The 14,770-nt window shown below is 47.5% G+C and overlaps 5 protein-coding genes across 5 annotated transcripts; 2 read left to right on the top strand and 3 right to left on the bottom strand.

The window, feature by feature from the left end:
• Window positions 1-451: 451 nt before the first annotated feature.
• N7516_004951 (uncharacterized protein) lies at window positions 452-2,854 on the bottom strand (the record flags this gene model as incomplete). The annotated part of the gene is made up of 2 exons (XM_057217671.1): window positions 452-2,354; window positions 2,460-2,854. The coding sequence occupies 2 exons, from the start codon at window positions 2,852-2,854 to the stop codon at window positions 452-454; spliced, it is 2,298 nt and encodes a 765-aa protein (XP_057079554.1).
• Window positions 2,855-6,019: 3,165 nt separating this feature from the next.
• Window positions 6,020-6,274, bottom strand: N7516_004950 (uncharacterized protein; the record flags this gene model as incomplete). The annotated part of the gene is made up of 1 exon (XM_057217670.1): window positions 6,020-6,274. One exon carries the CDS (start codon window positions 6,272-6,274, stop codon window positions 6,020-6,022), a length of 255 nt encoding a protein of 84 aa, XP_057079553.1.
• Window positions 6,275-7,475: 1,201 nt separating this feature from the next.
• schA (serine/threonine protein kinase SCH9) lies at window positions 7,476-9,054 on the bottom strand (the record flags this gene model as incomplete). Its single annotated transcript, XM_057217669.1, has 2 exons — window positions 7,476-8,715; window positions 9,002-9,054. The coding sequence occupies 2 exons, from the start codon at window positions 9,052-9,054 to the stop codon at window positions 7,476-7,478; spliced, it is 1,293 nt and encodes a 430-aa protein (XP_057079552.1).
• A 2,560-nt stretch (window positions 9,055-11,614) lies between these two features.
• N7516_004948 (uncharacterized protein) lies at window positions 11,615-11,800 on the top strand (the record flags this gene model as incomplete). The annotated part of the gene is made up of 1 exon (XM_057217668.1): window positions 11,615-11,800. One exon carries the CDS (start codon window positions 11,615-11,617, stop codon window positions 11,798-11,800), a length of 186 nt encoding a protein of 61 aa, XP_057079551.1.
• A 164-nt stretch (window positions 11,801-11,964) lies between these two features.
• On the top strand, window positions 11,965-13,925 carry N7516_004947 (uncharacterized protein; the record flags this gene model as incomplete). Its single annotated transcript, XM_057217667.1, has 3 exons — window positions 11,965-12,013; window positions 12,126-13,257; window positions 13,316-13,925. The coding sequence occupies 3 exons, from the start codon at window positions 11,965-11,967 to the stop codon at window positions 13,923-13,925; spliced, it is 1,791 nt and encodes a 596-aa protein (XP_057079550.1).
• Window positions 13,926-14,770: the final 845 nt, after the last annotated feature.

Below are 14,770 nucleotides of genomic sequence, written 5' to 3'. Positions count from 1 at the left end.
TATACCGCCCAGGCCCAATCGACCGCATCCAAGTGACTATGAGTATGGGGTTATTTTTACATATAAAGGGTACTGAGTCATTTTCTATGTTGATCAATTATTACTATGTGGCCAATGCACAAATATGATACAGGGAGTATGCAGACTCAAATGGGACAGAAAGAACAGGGCACATTAACTTTCCACCGCACGCAATGATACAACAATGAAAGATAGTTCAAATGACCAAGAGCCAAAGCACATTTAATCATTATACAATGCCATCTCTATCCATCTGACACAGCAGTGCATGTATCATGGACCCTGTACAATGAGATAAGAACCAGCGAACTGGATGATCGAAACGAGTAAGCAAAAGAGAATAACAAGTGGGGGGTATATGGCGTAGAGTATATAAAGACAAGAAATAGAAGGAGAGAAAAAGAGAAGGTCGAGGAGTAGGAAGGATGGGTTAGAAAAGTTGTTTAACGTCAACGAGCTCTGAGTTGCCCGGACGATCACGCTCCATATGGAACCACCAGTCCCGGCCCGTTTTGTGGTTCCATGTTCCAGTACAGGTATCCTTGTCCCAAGGCAAGGCCGAGCCCATTGCACTACTGATAGGCGTGATTGGTGTTATGGGTGTCGTTGGAGACGTACCCATCACAGACCGCCCACTCAAGCTTCCCCAGCCAAATCTGGAAACGGTGGACGCAGGCGACATGGGCTCCTCGGGAAGTGCGGTAGAGGGACTTCCGCTGCCGAAGCAGTTGACGCCTACTCCGGCAGCATATGACAGTGACTGGTTCGAGGCTAGCAGTTGCCTCCATCCTATCAAGCCACCGTCTGATTCCTGGCCGGCGATATCAGGACGGAGGATGAAGTGAGGAATTGATGCGCCAGTTGCAGGATCCCGGAAACCACTACGGCCCATCAAGGTTGGCATACGGAACTCATAAACCGTTTTGGGGCCGCTGTGGTCATTATCCTCGTGTTTAAACCGCTCGCAGGCAGCCCAGATCCCGTAGTCGTCCATTTCCTGGTCGGGCTCTTCCTCGAATTGGGAGTGATTCGCGTTGTCTGGCACATATGCATCCGAGTAATCTTGGATCAGAACCGGCATGCCGGCCTCAGTGTCCTTGGCGGCCATATCAATGAACGTCTGGGCACGGATTCGAGCTGAGGTCAGATTGTTCCCCGCCGGCAGAGCGAGCGGTCGAGTATTCACGGAACCGTGGGAGCTGCGAGGCAAGCTGTACCGGTCCGGGCGGAGTAGGGCTTGGCCTTTTAATATAGGCCGGCAGGCAGCCTGGAGTGCACCTGGGGGCTCCACGTCGGAAGGTGCACGGAGAGCTTCCAATTGAGGAAAGCCAGCAGAGATGATGCTTTGGGCAAGATGATAGTTGGGGGTATTGGAGGGTTTAGAGGGTTTCTGGAAGGGGAGGGTATCAAGCTGGGTGAGGGCTGTGCCTGGGTCTGGGCATGCTAAATCCCAGTGGAGATATTTTAGAGTTGAAGAGGCCAGGATAGGCTGAAAGATCATATGTTCATCTGGCAGAGTTGGACACTTTTCGGTTTGGACTATCTTGAATCGTTCAAGTTGTCTTAGTGACGCAAGGATTTTAGAAACGACTAGCAGTGACTCGACGTTCTGTTCGATCAAGACGAGTGTCTTGAGGGAGCGTGATTCGGGTCGTGACGTGTATTGCGAGAGACCAGCGTCTGTAATCCCGGAAAGGTTCTCCAACCTTAGTGACTCCAATGGTGGCAAACACATCAATGTGTTATTATCAAAGGAGTCTTTGTTGAAGGAGGTGATGCAAAGGTTTCGCAATGAGGGAAGAAGATTGAACATGCGTAGGGAGATACTAGGCTCCAACGAGCCATTTCCGTTCAACCCATAAAGCATCAGTGTCTCCAGATTTGCCCATGAGGTGTGATAATCCAGAAACTCGAACATTTGGGAGGGACCCAGGCTCCCAGGGCAGGAGTCGTCGCGTGGGGACAGCTCTGATGCTTCTGCGGGCTCTCCCAAGACCCATGTGTGCTCTTTGAGCTTTTTTCGGGTAGACAAAGCATGGGTCAGGCGATCGAATTCATGGTGATATGGGACAGACAAGCCTAACAGGCGCTCCAAGTTTGGACACACCATAACCACGGATGCTACCATGTCTCGATACTCCTGCCACAGTGTACCTTGTTTCATGGTAAAGAGCAGGTCTAACTGAGGCACCCGCAGCTCGTATACAAGGTTGGCCAGCAACTTCCGCTCGCGGAGAGTTCGTCTCAGGAGCTTTAGACGACTCCCTCTCTTCAGGCGATATTTCTTGAGTTGGGCCGGGGAGTCATTTCCGACAATGTGTATACTATTGTATCTAGCATGGCATGTTCAATCAGCAAACAGTCCTTGTTTATACATATATAACATATATATATCGATAACCTTGAATTAATCAAGGGGAGACACGACTCAAACTCACAGAGGTCCTCTAACGGCCTTTTCCCAAGAGCGACAGGTCAAGGCTAATGCGTGTAAATCACGCTGAAAACACGTGGTACATCCTGTCTGGTGCTGCCCTTTGTGTAGCTCCTCTAAATGGTGGATTATCACTTCGTAGACCTCGTGGGGCAATCGACGTTGGATTGGATCGGTTAACTTGGGAAGAGAATTGACCGAGTCGCATTGACGGTAAGATGAGGAGGGCGAGGATGGGGAATATGTGGTTGGCACGGTTGAGGCGCTATAGTTGGTTCTGTAGGAAGATATCGAGGAGGTTCGAGAAGCACTTGAATGAACGGAATAGTCGACGTGGTTCTCAGGTATAGAATTATAAGGTACCACAGGGGTTTGTGTTCTAGTGGCGACAACACTCATTGTGAATTTGCTTTGGCATCGGAGCAAACGATAGGAAAAAGCAAATTCAATTCCCAATAGGGAGGTGGAGGGGTTCCAGAATGTAGGGGGGAAGTTTGAAAACACGTAATATATGGAGATCGGCAGGTTGTAACCGTTTTTATATATAGTCAGAACAACACGCGTCTTGAACAATCTGATCAAAAAAGGTGAAGAGAAAGAAGAGGAAGAATAGTCAGGATATCTGTGAAAGTAAGAGGATTAGGATGTACAAAGTAGCACGCCACATTAGAAAATCAGGAAAGGAAAAAGAGGAAAAGAAAAAGAAAAGACAATGTTGGTCGATCTCCCCCACAACAGGAATGAGTTGAAGGTAACCCGTGGACCTCCATCATTACACTGTAAGCCGTGCAGAGCGTGCCCAGTGGAGACGGGAAGTCGCGGTTCAGGGGTTGACATACAATGTATTTTTTTTTTATACGGAGTATTCGATACGGGAATTGTACTCCGTAGTTTTTATTTATATTATATTATATAGGAAGTTGTAAATTATATTGGTATATTATTCTCTAATATTTAATATCCTAATATCCTAATAATAATCAATATGAACTACAGTAAGTACATAAGTTGTAAGTAAGATGAATATCAAAAACATCGGAGTGTCAAAGGGTTCGTGGCCTTGATCACGCTATGGCCTATTTGGGTTTAACCCAGTGGGTCATGGCTGTATTAGTCATCTATTCTACCCCTTTTCCTGTTCCTTCTTCTGTTTGTTTTATATTAACTGGGTACCTAGGTATATTATTAGTATCTCTTTGCTTTTAGGGTGATTGAGATTGATATACATTACAGTGAGTGGTTTCACATTATAGTAGTTCAGATATCCCCTTTCTATGTTGTACAATATTATGTTGTATGTATGTTGTATGTTTGTATATCCAAACGGCCCATGCGCATATCATCCTGCAGGGCAATGAAATAGGCAACCAGGTACTCCGTACTCCGTACTCCATACCTTTCTTTTGACTTTGGATTGATTATTCCCTAATTATGGAGTACTGCATGGCATAAAGGGATCGACATATGTATCACTACCGACCATATCAACCTTCTCCATCCCGAGTATAACCAGCCTATCGTATCACATAGTCTAACCTTTGAAAGGTGTCTATTATTATTAAATCTAAAAAACTTGACCCAAGTCAACTAAACTCCCTAATTTGTACTCCGTACCATCTCCCCGATCAATAGAACAAGATCGACGTCGGACGGATGGGCCACTCGCTCCTCGTTCCTTGCAAAAAGACTCAACGCATACAACATAGTACGGAGTAGTCCATTCACATCATTCCTACCCTTCACATTTTACTATATATATACATCTACGTACGGCCAACTAAAAGGAGAACGTTCAGGTATATATATATATATATATCTCTCTCAATCCACTCCGATCTAGTGGAGATGCACCGAGGGTCCAACTCCAGTACCATGGCCAATTGCGCTATTTGATGTCATTGTGTTGATGACTACTCCGTACTCCGTAGGGCTTCCAAGGTTGAGAGTTGTCACTTTCGGGATGCACCTGGGATTTGGGAACTTCCATGTGGAAGGTCCACTTACCCGCGTACCTGCATTATAATCGGCACAGGAACCAAAACCAAATATTTAGACTTGATCACATCGAAGAGGGTTCTAATGCCGGTATGCTCAAGATATATATACACGTGTTCAGCCCTCTATATTTACAATTTGAGGAAGAAAACTTTACTTTGGACGCTCGCTGTATTAGTATGTTGTAGTTTAATTATTTGTCACTTTATACTACCCGTGGACCGATAACGCCAGCGCATCATCACGGTAGCGAAGAGGAAGGGGGGTTATACCTTGTTGTTGGTAGGTTGCACCTTCCTAGGTATCTCCAGCTGTTCTCGAAAGGAACTTTAGAAGGAAGTGGCAGATTAGGAAGGAGCAGGTCGGGAAAACATTGGCTTTAAAAGAGAAAGTAGGTCCCGACACATCTTGAACAGAACAGTTTGGTGTCATTATGGGTTGACAGCATGAAGACATAGGCCTCTACCAATATGCTTATCATATGTTCCTATTTTCCTAGTTGACGCAGAAAAACCCAAAGAAAGCAGCCAATGACATTCTACGGGGAAACAGCATTTCCAAGATAAAAGAGAGCTTCAAAAGAGTAGCAAATAATTCCATGGCAATAATGGAAGGATTATATGGAAGAACCAGACATTTAATTAGAACAGCATATCCGTCCTTCCCCGTGCAAATGTGTAGCCCCATGAGATGGCGACACCAGTCGCCAGTCTTAACGCCATGAAAATGGAACTGGAATAAAACCTTCTGCTATCACTCGATTGTCCCGAATCTGAGTAGCTATGAGCAAACCTGGACATGCAAAAATAAAAGGAAAAGTTGTGAGGAAAGATCCCTCAAATTACCACCGTACTGTGTTGGAACAGGAAACTTCACGAAGAGAGGAAGCAAAGATAGAAGCAAGAGAAGACCGAGGAAAAGACACTCCATAGAAAAGAGCAGGTATCAAAATTTAGGACATGAATCCCAGATAGAGAATAAAATTATCGACAACTGCGCCGGAGACGGGATAGAAGACAAAGACAACCCTGGAAAGAGAGCTCGTTTTGACTAATTGCTCCAGAACATGATGACTGACAATAAAGATGCACAATGGAGATTACCCAAACCCAACTCCACCAAACACGCAAGAATCCCCCGGGGTTCCTCTGAAACGAATCGTGAAGAGAAACTGACCGAAGCCCCGGGGGAAGGGGGTATGTGACTGGGAACTGGTTGACGAAACGAACGAGAGGGTGGTGACCATAAAGAGTTCAAGATTAGTACCAGGAGTGGTCCATGATCGCAGAATGGTCACCGTCTCAACCCGGCGTTCGGCAGAACAGGAAACAGACTGAAAGGATAAAGGAACGGAAACGGGAGCAAGATGCGCAGAAACACCGGAATGAGGAATCAGGAATCAGCAACAAGGCAAAGCCAAGTGAGAATGGAAACGGAAACCCATATTTGCGGGTTGGAAGTGATGCAATCCCGGGGCATATACAAGACACAAGACAAGAAATCAGAATGTATGCCAGATCAAGACTCCATGATCATGCAGTAGGAGAGAAAAAGAAAAAGAAAACGTAATCACATGTCAAAGGTATCATCAACGTTGAAAATCCCGGGTTCCGTGCCATCCTGAGTCTTGTGGACGCCTGTCATACGCTGGTCGACCGAGTTGCCCGACCGGTGGCCTCGTTGCCAGTGATCGTCGCGCATGGCGTCCTCTTCCATATGATCGCTGTCGTCCATAAGATGGTGATCGATAGAGCTCTCATTCACGAAGGTGAAGCCCTTGAAATTGGCTTGCATCCCAGGGGACAAGGGAGTGGAGGCTGGCATAAGGCCGTTGGCGACGTTTGCGGCGCGGAGATTGAGCGAGTTGTTCAGCTCCATAGCATTTGTGAATTCGGGATCGAAGTTCGACGTGTCGGTTTCAGACTGCAGCTGCGGCTTGAACGGAGGAATCACTTGCTTGCGGCACAAGGTATCCCAGTTGATGTCGTGGAAGAATGGGTGTGCCATTAGCTCCTTAGCATCGCCATTGGCGCCCAGTCGATGCTTTGGATTCCGGTTCAGCAAACCTTTGACAAAGTTTCTTCCCTCAGTGCTAAGCGCATCGCGAGGGAATCGGACTTTGCCGAATGCGATATTCTTGTACATCTGCTGAGTATCCTCAGCGTAGAACGGACTCCAGCCACAGCACATCTCAAAGACCAAGACACCCAGGGACCAGAAGTCGACCATCTTTGTATATCCTTGCTCATCGAGCAATACTTCCGGGGCCAGATACTCAGTGGTGCCACAGAATGTATTGGTGGTGTCATTTTGGGACAGGTTTGCCTTGGATAGACCGAAATCACAGAGCGCAATGTGACCGTTGGCATCCAACAGAATGTTCTCCGGTTTGAGATCCCGATATACGATGTCGTGGTCGTGCAGATGTTGCAAAGCCAGAATCAACTCGGCAATGTAGAACTTCGCTCGTGCCTCCTGGAACCGACCCTCGCGCTGTAAGTGCCAGAACAATTCGCCGCCTGACATGTAATCCGTAACTAGATAGAGATCTGTCGGAGTTTGAAAGGAGAACTTCAACCCAACAATAAACGGAGAGGCCGTCATCGCAGTGCGTACTAAGATGTTGCGCTCTCCGAGTGTATGTACCACCTCCTTCTTCTGAATAATGACCTTCTTGGAGAGAACCTTCATCGCATAGATACGCTGCGTGTCCTTCTTCTTGACCTGATATACCTGCCCGAAAGTTCCTTTGCCGATAAGTTTGAGAACGAGGAAGTCATTCGGTCCGACCTGCTTTCGATCTGTCTTTTCGAACTTCATATCGAGGTGAATTTCTCCAGACACTTGGTTGTCACCGGCACCGCGCGCGACCAAGGGGAACCAGCCCTCTAATCGACTGTGATCTTCTTTAAGGTTGATGCAGAGACGTACGTGACCCAAGAAAGCTTCTTGGTTGTTGCGGTCATAGACTGTGACATCAAGTTCTGACTGATCTCCCATAACATCACTTAATAGAACGTGTCAGTTAGTGATCCGAGTTAAGGAGCTGGGCTGGGGTAACATACAAGGTGGCCTCGTGATCCCAGTGCGGGTCTGTCACGGGAGTCCGCCCCTTGTGATCACCTTCGACAACACTGTTGTGAGAGCTAGATCGGCTCTTCAACGGAATGGCCATGGGCCGACCAGCAGCCTCCTCGGCATCTGACTCCAGCTGGCGCCGTTTTTTTTCCTCCTCGCCGTCACGAGCACCTTTGGAGATATACTCATTCCATTCGAATACACACACCACATACGGATCGAAACTTGGCCGCAGTCCTCGACCATCGGTGATCTTCACAAACAATTTACCATTGATCGGACCCGTCGGCGCGCCGTCGGCTGATGTTGCAGACGCAGGCTCAGTCTCAGTCTCAGACTTGGGCTGAGATGGGAATGCTTCATCGAGTTTCATAGTGATCTCATCTGTGGAGCTTTCCATGTCTTCCGGCTTTGTCTCGGACTGTTGAGTCTCCTGCGAGCTCTCTTGTGGGGCGGAAGTGGGGGTCTTTGCCTGGACGGTTGGGACCTCGTTGGACATGGCCCGGGGAGTAAGAGGTGGGGTATTCTTAAGACACGACCCATCGGGCGCGTTTTCAGTTAGCTTGGCTAGGTTCTCAGAAGATATTGAGACATGCGGTTTCTCATGGTCGAGGAGGGGAGCTTCAGTCAGGGAAAAGGCATCTGGAACAGGAGGGAGGGATGGATTGGAAAAATGGGTGGCAAGAACGGGGTCATCAGATATGCTGGATACTGGGAGGGAGGTTTGACGGCGGGAAGGAGGGTCTTCTGGAGGAGTTTGTGTGGGTGAAATGAGGTAACTCTTCAGCGTTGTAAAGATAGAGGACACTCCTGGACTCGTCCCGAGTTCCATCTCCTCCGACTCATGCTGTAATAAGGAGTGTGGAGGGGTGTGTAGATTGGGGTGTTCCTCCTCCATCTTATCAGACCCATCTTCCTGCTCCATCATGACAAAAGACTCGGAGGAATCGGAGGAGTGTTGGGTATGCGCATTTGATTCAAGTTCCTCAGATGGTTTCGGCAGACATGACCATAACCGCGGCAGACTCGCTTTATCACCGGAGAAAGAACCAACCTGGAAGTAGTTGTGCATAATGGAAGGCAGACGCTTATCGGCCGGATCAGGCTCAGGCGTTGCGATTCCAGTCGGCGTAGGGGTAGAACCATTTGACCCGATCTGATCTTGAGTATCGTCTTCCAGTCCAGAGCTATTGAGATGGAAGGTTAGCCCACGAAATGGTAGCTCTCCGGTAGATCTTCAATTCAAAGCTTGTAGGCAAATTCCGACAAGGCCCGAGACGAAAGGGAAGACACCGAGGGATTGAGAAAAAGCCTTGAAACGCAATGTTTCATGCAGGTCACCCTTAACAAGAACAGACTGTAATGCAATGCGGTGTGAGGGGATCGTGGACCCTCTTTTTCCCTCTTCAACCCCGCCTTTTCAAGAGGAATGCCCAAGCCAAAAAAGAACGAAAAGATAAGAAGTTGACTCACTTCATTGTCTTCATGTCGTCGCCGTGCAACACGGGTCCACTCTGCGCAGCCATTGTGTTTCCATTCAAGAAAGTCGAAAAATGAGGGAGCGAGAAGTGGGGAAGAGGGGGAGGGGGTAAAGTTGGTGAAGTTGGAAAAAAAAAGAAATGAGGATTTTTTGATGAGCTAAGGGAGTTTGCGGGATGGATTTGAACCCGTTCGGATTTCCCCCAACCAGAAAAAATGAACGTTTTCTTAGGGTATTCGGTTTTTGTTCTTTTGGGGGTTTGGAAACCAAAAAAAAAAAAAAAAAATAGGATATTCGATAGTTTTCTTTTGAATTTAGTTCTGGAGAAGTGGGATTATCTTCAGTAATATGGACCCCCACTGGAAAGATATTAAAGAAAAAAGGGTTTCACTGATAATCTATGTTTCTGGGCTGTGTATAATTAAGAAATATAAGCCCATACATAAGATATAAGGTATAATCTTATGAGATATAATCCAGCTGAAGCTGATGTTGACCATAAAATGAAAGGTTCTAAAAAGAACCGGAACTAAAAATAAAAGGACATTGATGGATTCTTGTATTTGCTCCCGAGTCATCTACGCCTTATTTCCTAATTCGTATACTATGTTGTATGTCTGAAGAGGGGAAATGAGAATGAGAAATGAGAAATGAGAAATATTAGAAATCAGAAATTACAAAATAAAGAAAAAATATTAAAAAAGAATCCAACGTCATGTGGAGAGCCAAGATGAGTGACAATGTTCAATAGCCCTACCTAGGTATGTTGTAGATATCAAGAGAATGGTCCGGAAGGGGTCTATTTCCTCTTCCTTTGGTCTTTATTTCCCTTATTTCCCTCATTTCCCCTCTGATTTCGCTTTCTAGAATGTAAAGAAAACAAGATTATTGCATTTGCAGGTCACGGTCATTAGTCCGAATGACATCAGGCTCCCCCAAAACATGTGGCTATACAATATACCTTTTCAATCGAGGCTGAGAGGAATTCGCTGAGAGGAATTTGCCTCTCAGCATGCGCCTTTTTCTTCTTTGGTTACTATTCTTTCTCTTATCGCCGAATCTCTAACTATCTCCACTCTCACAGCGGGGTATCTCATTATTGCATCTGATGACAACACCGGAGTATCCGATGTTCTAAGTAGTAACTATATACAATAATATATAGTTAACTATATGACTCGATGTAGTACTTTGTATACATTCTAGTTCCTGTACACTATTAATCACTGTGAAACCCATAGATCGAATTCCGACCCACTCATCGCGAGATCGGGACAACCTTCCAGCTTTCAATATGGCCTGGGTCTAGCTCTCAGCTCCCCTTGCACCTGCATACCAGGTGAAATGTGAGATATGTTGTGGTCACAGTGGGATGCTCCCAAGACCACCACATGCGTCATCGGGGTGCGCCGTGAGGTCCCAGCCTCTGCGATAACATGTGGTTCGGCGGATTTAAGACCCGGGTCGTGCGTGAATGATGTACGTGCCACAGAAGTGAGCTTGCTGCGACTGTACACTGTAGAATGATTCTTGTAGAAAGGAAAAGAGACACCGAGAGCTATCGCCGATCTTCGTTTTGGCCCCTCAGCTTATAGTGTCGATGCACTCGAATAGGTGGAGGGGATAAAGAGGTGATCGACGCTTACCTTCCGCAACCTCCCTTGAGTTTATGTAGTGTGACGAATGGTATGCTATGGAAATAAAGATCCAAGATGTTGGTTCAAAGATGATATCTGATTTCTTCACACCCTGGACAAGTCTTGCATGAGACAAGTGCGTATTAATTTGCCTTTACTATGGGCTCGTGCGGTTCATACTCGAGTATTGGACATCTCCAACTTTCGTGGTATACAACCTTGTTGTACATCAATGTACAGCCGAGAGCTGCATGATTTCAATGCGCATTTTCCGTTATGCACAAGACCGAGTCCGAGTTTGGATTGAATTTGTAGGTCATCTGCACTGGGGAATGATCTGCGGGCTTGTACTCCATCTGTTGTACAACAAAGTAAGCACCTTTGAAAGCCACTCAGGTTGACTTTTCTCAACCTTCCAGCTGCCTGCAGAAATTATACTGATCAGATTAAATATATTTCCGGGGGACGTTGTCGTATTAACTATTCGGGTTTCCTCGTCTGCTGACTTTAATATGCTACTATGCTAATCGAATTTGTTGTTAGTAGGGCCAATTCAGATATCCATAAGCAACCTGGTCCAAGCGGTGACTCGCTACTGCGAATTGAAACATGTTCCTTCGCCCCAGACAACTTTGCTACTGACTCGGGATATGGTTTGCTCGAGCCTCCTAGGGAGTTCGACTTAGGAGCTATCTCTCACATGTGATATTGGAGCTTGACTGCGCATAGAGGCACAGAATGAGATCAGTGGTGACACAAGCAATTAACCTATGCGTTTCGATGCAGTCGTCTCTTTGTTGGATATATGCAATTGACACCCACTAGTGGCAATGTCACTCGGGAGAGAACGGTGCATTAAACAACCGGTGAGTATTTACGGGGTTCTGTCAACATGTAGATCCATAGATGAACTCATCTGAGCATTGAATCCCCGCACTCCCATAACTAGGGGGTAACACAAAGCCCAAGATGCTGTCCTATGCGGGCAACCTATGGTATCAATTCAAGATGGGGTCGTTTGATACGGCAATGGCGGTTAAGAGTCTAGAATTAGAAAAGAACGGATATCCAAGCACAATCAGAAAGCAGGATGTTTTGCCGATCAACGGCCGGGCAGACGTGCAGCCCGAAATGCTCCGTTGGAGTAAGAACTAGAGCGTATGACATCATATGGGATAATAAGGGTTTGCCTTGTTTGTATCATTTCATGTTTGCCATGTTTGCAGTTTGTAGGGCCTCCGGAAAAACTTCGGCCCTTCGCAAAACAGCTATTCCTCCCCATTTGCGCTTCCCCAGCATATCGACCAACCATCGACAAAATGCCACGAAAACTAAGGGCGGCCGCCCAGGCGGCTGCAAAGTCGATAAGTGAGTTGATCCCAACCATGTTGGCCCGCATCTGCCACAAACACCCATCCCTTCTACTATGCATTGAATTTCACGCTCCCCTTAAGACGCGTTTGCGACTAACAAGCTTCAGAAAATACACCTTCAATTCCAGATGGCTCTGATGAGGAAATGGTCGATGTTCCTTCCTCGCACCTCTCCTCGCCCGTAGCCGAACCAGAAGACTCCGAGAAGGATCCCGATGTCGAACTGGAGGCTGAACCGGAATCTAAACCTGAACTTGAACCCGAGGCCGAGAGCGCCGAAGTTCAGGCTCCCGAAACACCTGCCACACCCAAGCCAGAGGAAGAATTGAGTGTTGCGACCCCCGCAGAAGACTCGATTTTTGCCGACACAGACAATACACCTTCCTACGGGCCTGGTCGCCCATCACTTGCCCCTCGCGGCAAGCGTCGCATTGGTCGTCCACCTAAGAACCCTCGGCCTGAATGGGATCCGGCTGACGGCGAGCCACCGCTTCGAGTTACTACTCCAGTCAAAAGACGCCGCGGTCGCCCTGCTGCTAGCGGTGGACGCTGGGCACGCAACCGCGGCCCCTCCCATCTTACCCAAGTGCCTGTCGACAAGGAAGGAAACATGATGGATGTGATCAACGACGAAGTATCGATTCCGCCTGACCCAATCGGCGCCACTAAGGTCGATGAGAATGGCCATCTACAAGGCGGACGTGAGTATCGGGTCCGTACCTTCAAGATCCTTGGTCGCGGAGACCGCCTCTACATGTTGTCGACTGAACCGGCTCGCTGCATTGGCTTCCGTGACTCGTACTTGTTCTTCCAGAAGCACAAGATGTTGTACAAAATTATCATTGATGATGATGCCAAGCGTGATTTGATTGAACGCGATCTCATCCCCCACTCGTATAAGGGACGAGCCATTGGTGTTGTCACCGCACGATCAGTGTTCCGTGAGTTCGGCGCAAAGATTATCGTCGGCGGCAAGAAGATCACCGATGACTATGACGAAGCTGCTGCTCGCGAGCGCGGCGATGTGGAGGGCGAGTTGGTCGTTCCGGAAGACAGATTGCCTGGGCCTGGAGAAACTTACAACAGAAATCAGTACGTTGCCTGGCACGGCGCAAGCAGTGTTTATCACACAAATGCGCCTGCGGCTCCGCTTGTTGGCGGAAAGCCAGTCGATACCAAGAAACGCCGTGTGCCAGTCACGGATGACAACTGGATGCTCGAGCATGCCCGTGCTGCAAGGTGAGTCTATATTTGATAGCGAGCAACACATTGGGACCTGTCCTAATACGTAACATAGCAACTTTAACTCAAAGCTCGCCAATATGCGCCGTGCGAATCTGGGTGGTGTGTACGATGTCCACACCAATATTATGCAGCACCCGAAGATCATGCAGCCAACCCATGCCCGCTGGGATCGCGTTTCCCCTCCGGCGTCCGCACCGACCGAGTTGGCGACGAACATGAACTCATTGAACCTCTCCAACGGAGGCTCTCCTTCCAGTCATGAAAATCACACCTCCCACGAAACCCAAGAATTGCACGAGCCCACCACTGGCGAAACATCCACCGAGGGACCTGCCACAACCTTCACCCCTGTTCCCGCCCATCTCCACGACCACTACGTGATCCAGGACATCGTCTATGAATCCCCGCCATATTCTAATATGGGCGTCCCGGGCCCTGACGGTGATGTGCACGATATTGGACCCAACGGCCTGGTTACCGTCGCCAACCCCGAGCATCCCGAGTTCATGACTCCAGAGATCCTCGAGTTGCTTCCGCCAGAGTGCAAAGAGGCTCTCGTTGACGCTGCGGCACAGGAGGTTGAATGGAAATCCAAGTGGACCACCGAGACCGCGGACGGCAAGCGTACTCAGCCAACCAAGAGTTACGCCTGGTACCCGTAAATCCTGTAGTTGATACTGATTTGATATTTTTTCCTCTTGGGATTCCTGTGCGTCGGCGAAATTTATGGGTTAGCATGGGCTGGGTGGCTGGACATGGTAGGCGAAAGCCGCTGGAGTTTTTTTTTCTTTCTTTCTGCTTCTGAGTCTGCTTTCGCTTTCTCACATGTGCCTGGAACATATCTTTGCCTATCTCTATGATGTATTGACTGGTCTTTTTTCTTTTTCGGTCTTCGAACGCTGAGTCTTATGTCTGGACTCAGCTTCGAGTGGCGAATTTCTAGATAATAATGAACCAACTTTTTTCCACGACAACATTATGCTAGCATGTTAGCTTTTGCAGGACCCTTTGTTATAAATATCTTCTCTCTTCAAGGAGCCCTAAAGAAATACCCTCATCCATATCTTCTAGCCGACCTACAACTCAAATTATGATATCCCAAGGAAAACCTTAAAATTAATAACTTAGCTTACACAAATAAATAAAAGAAAGAAAAAACCGAAGTCATCTAAAACTCCATTTAAAAAAAAAAGTAAAGAATAAACATGAACCCAGGAGATCGAGGGAGCTAGCTTGAGAAAGGGTGTTGAGTGGAACAGACAGATAGGGCAAAAGTGACAGTAGAGAAGACAAGACAGATCCTCGTGAGACTTGGGAGATACCTAGGTAGTGTCGGATTGGATCATAGGGAGGGCAGAGATGGAGGTAATAAAGAAGGGTAACCGATGCTGACGCACTGGGAACCAAAAGGAGGAAAGGGCTTGCTTGATAAAACGGCCGGGTCATGCATGCGAGGGTAAGACAAAGAAAGAACAAGAAAGAGAAAAAGGGTAAGACTTCAACGGAA

This window comes from Penicillium verrucosum (genome assembly GCF_028828655.1).
Source record: "Penicillium verrucosum strain IBT 35672 chromosome Unknown utg000001l_segment0_segment0, whole genome shotgun sequence".
In the NCBI taxonomy this organism is placed as follows: domain Eukaryota; kingdom Fungi; phylum Ascomycota; class Eurotiomycetes; order Eurotiales; family Aspergillaceae; genus Penicillium; species Penicillium verrucosum.
The sequence above is the reverse complement of the archived record's forward strand: the minus strand, read 5'-3'. Positions and strand labels throughout refer to the sequence as shown.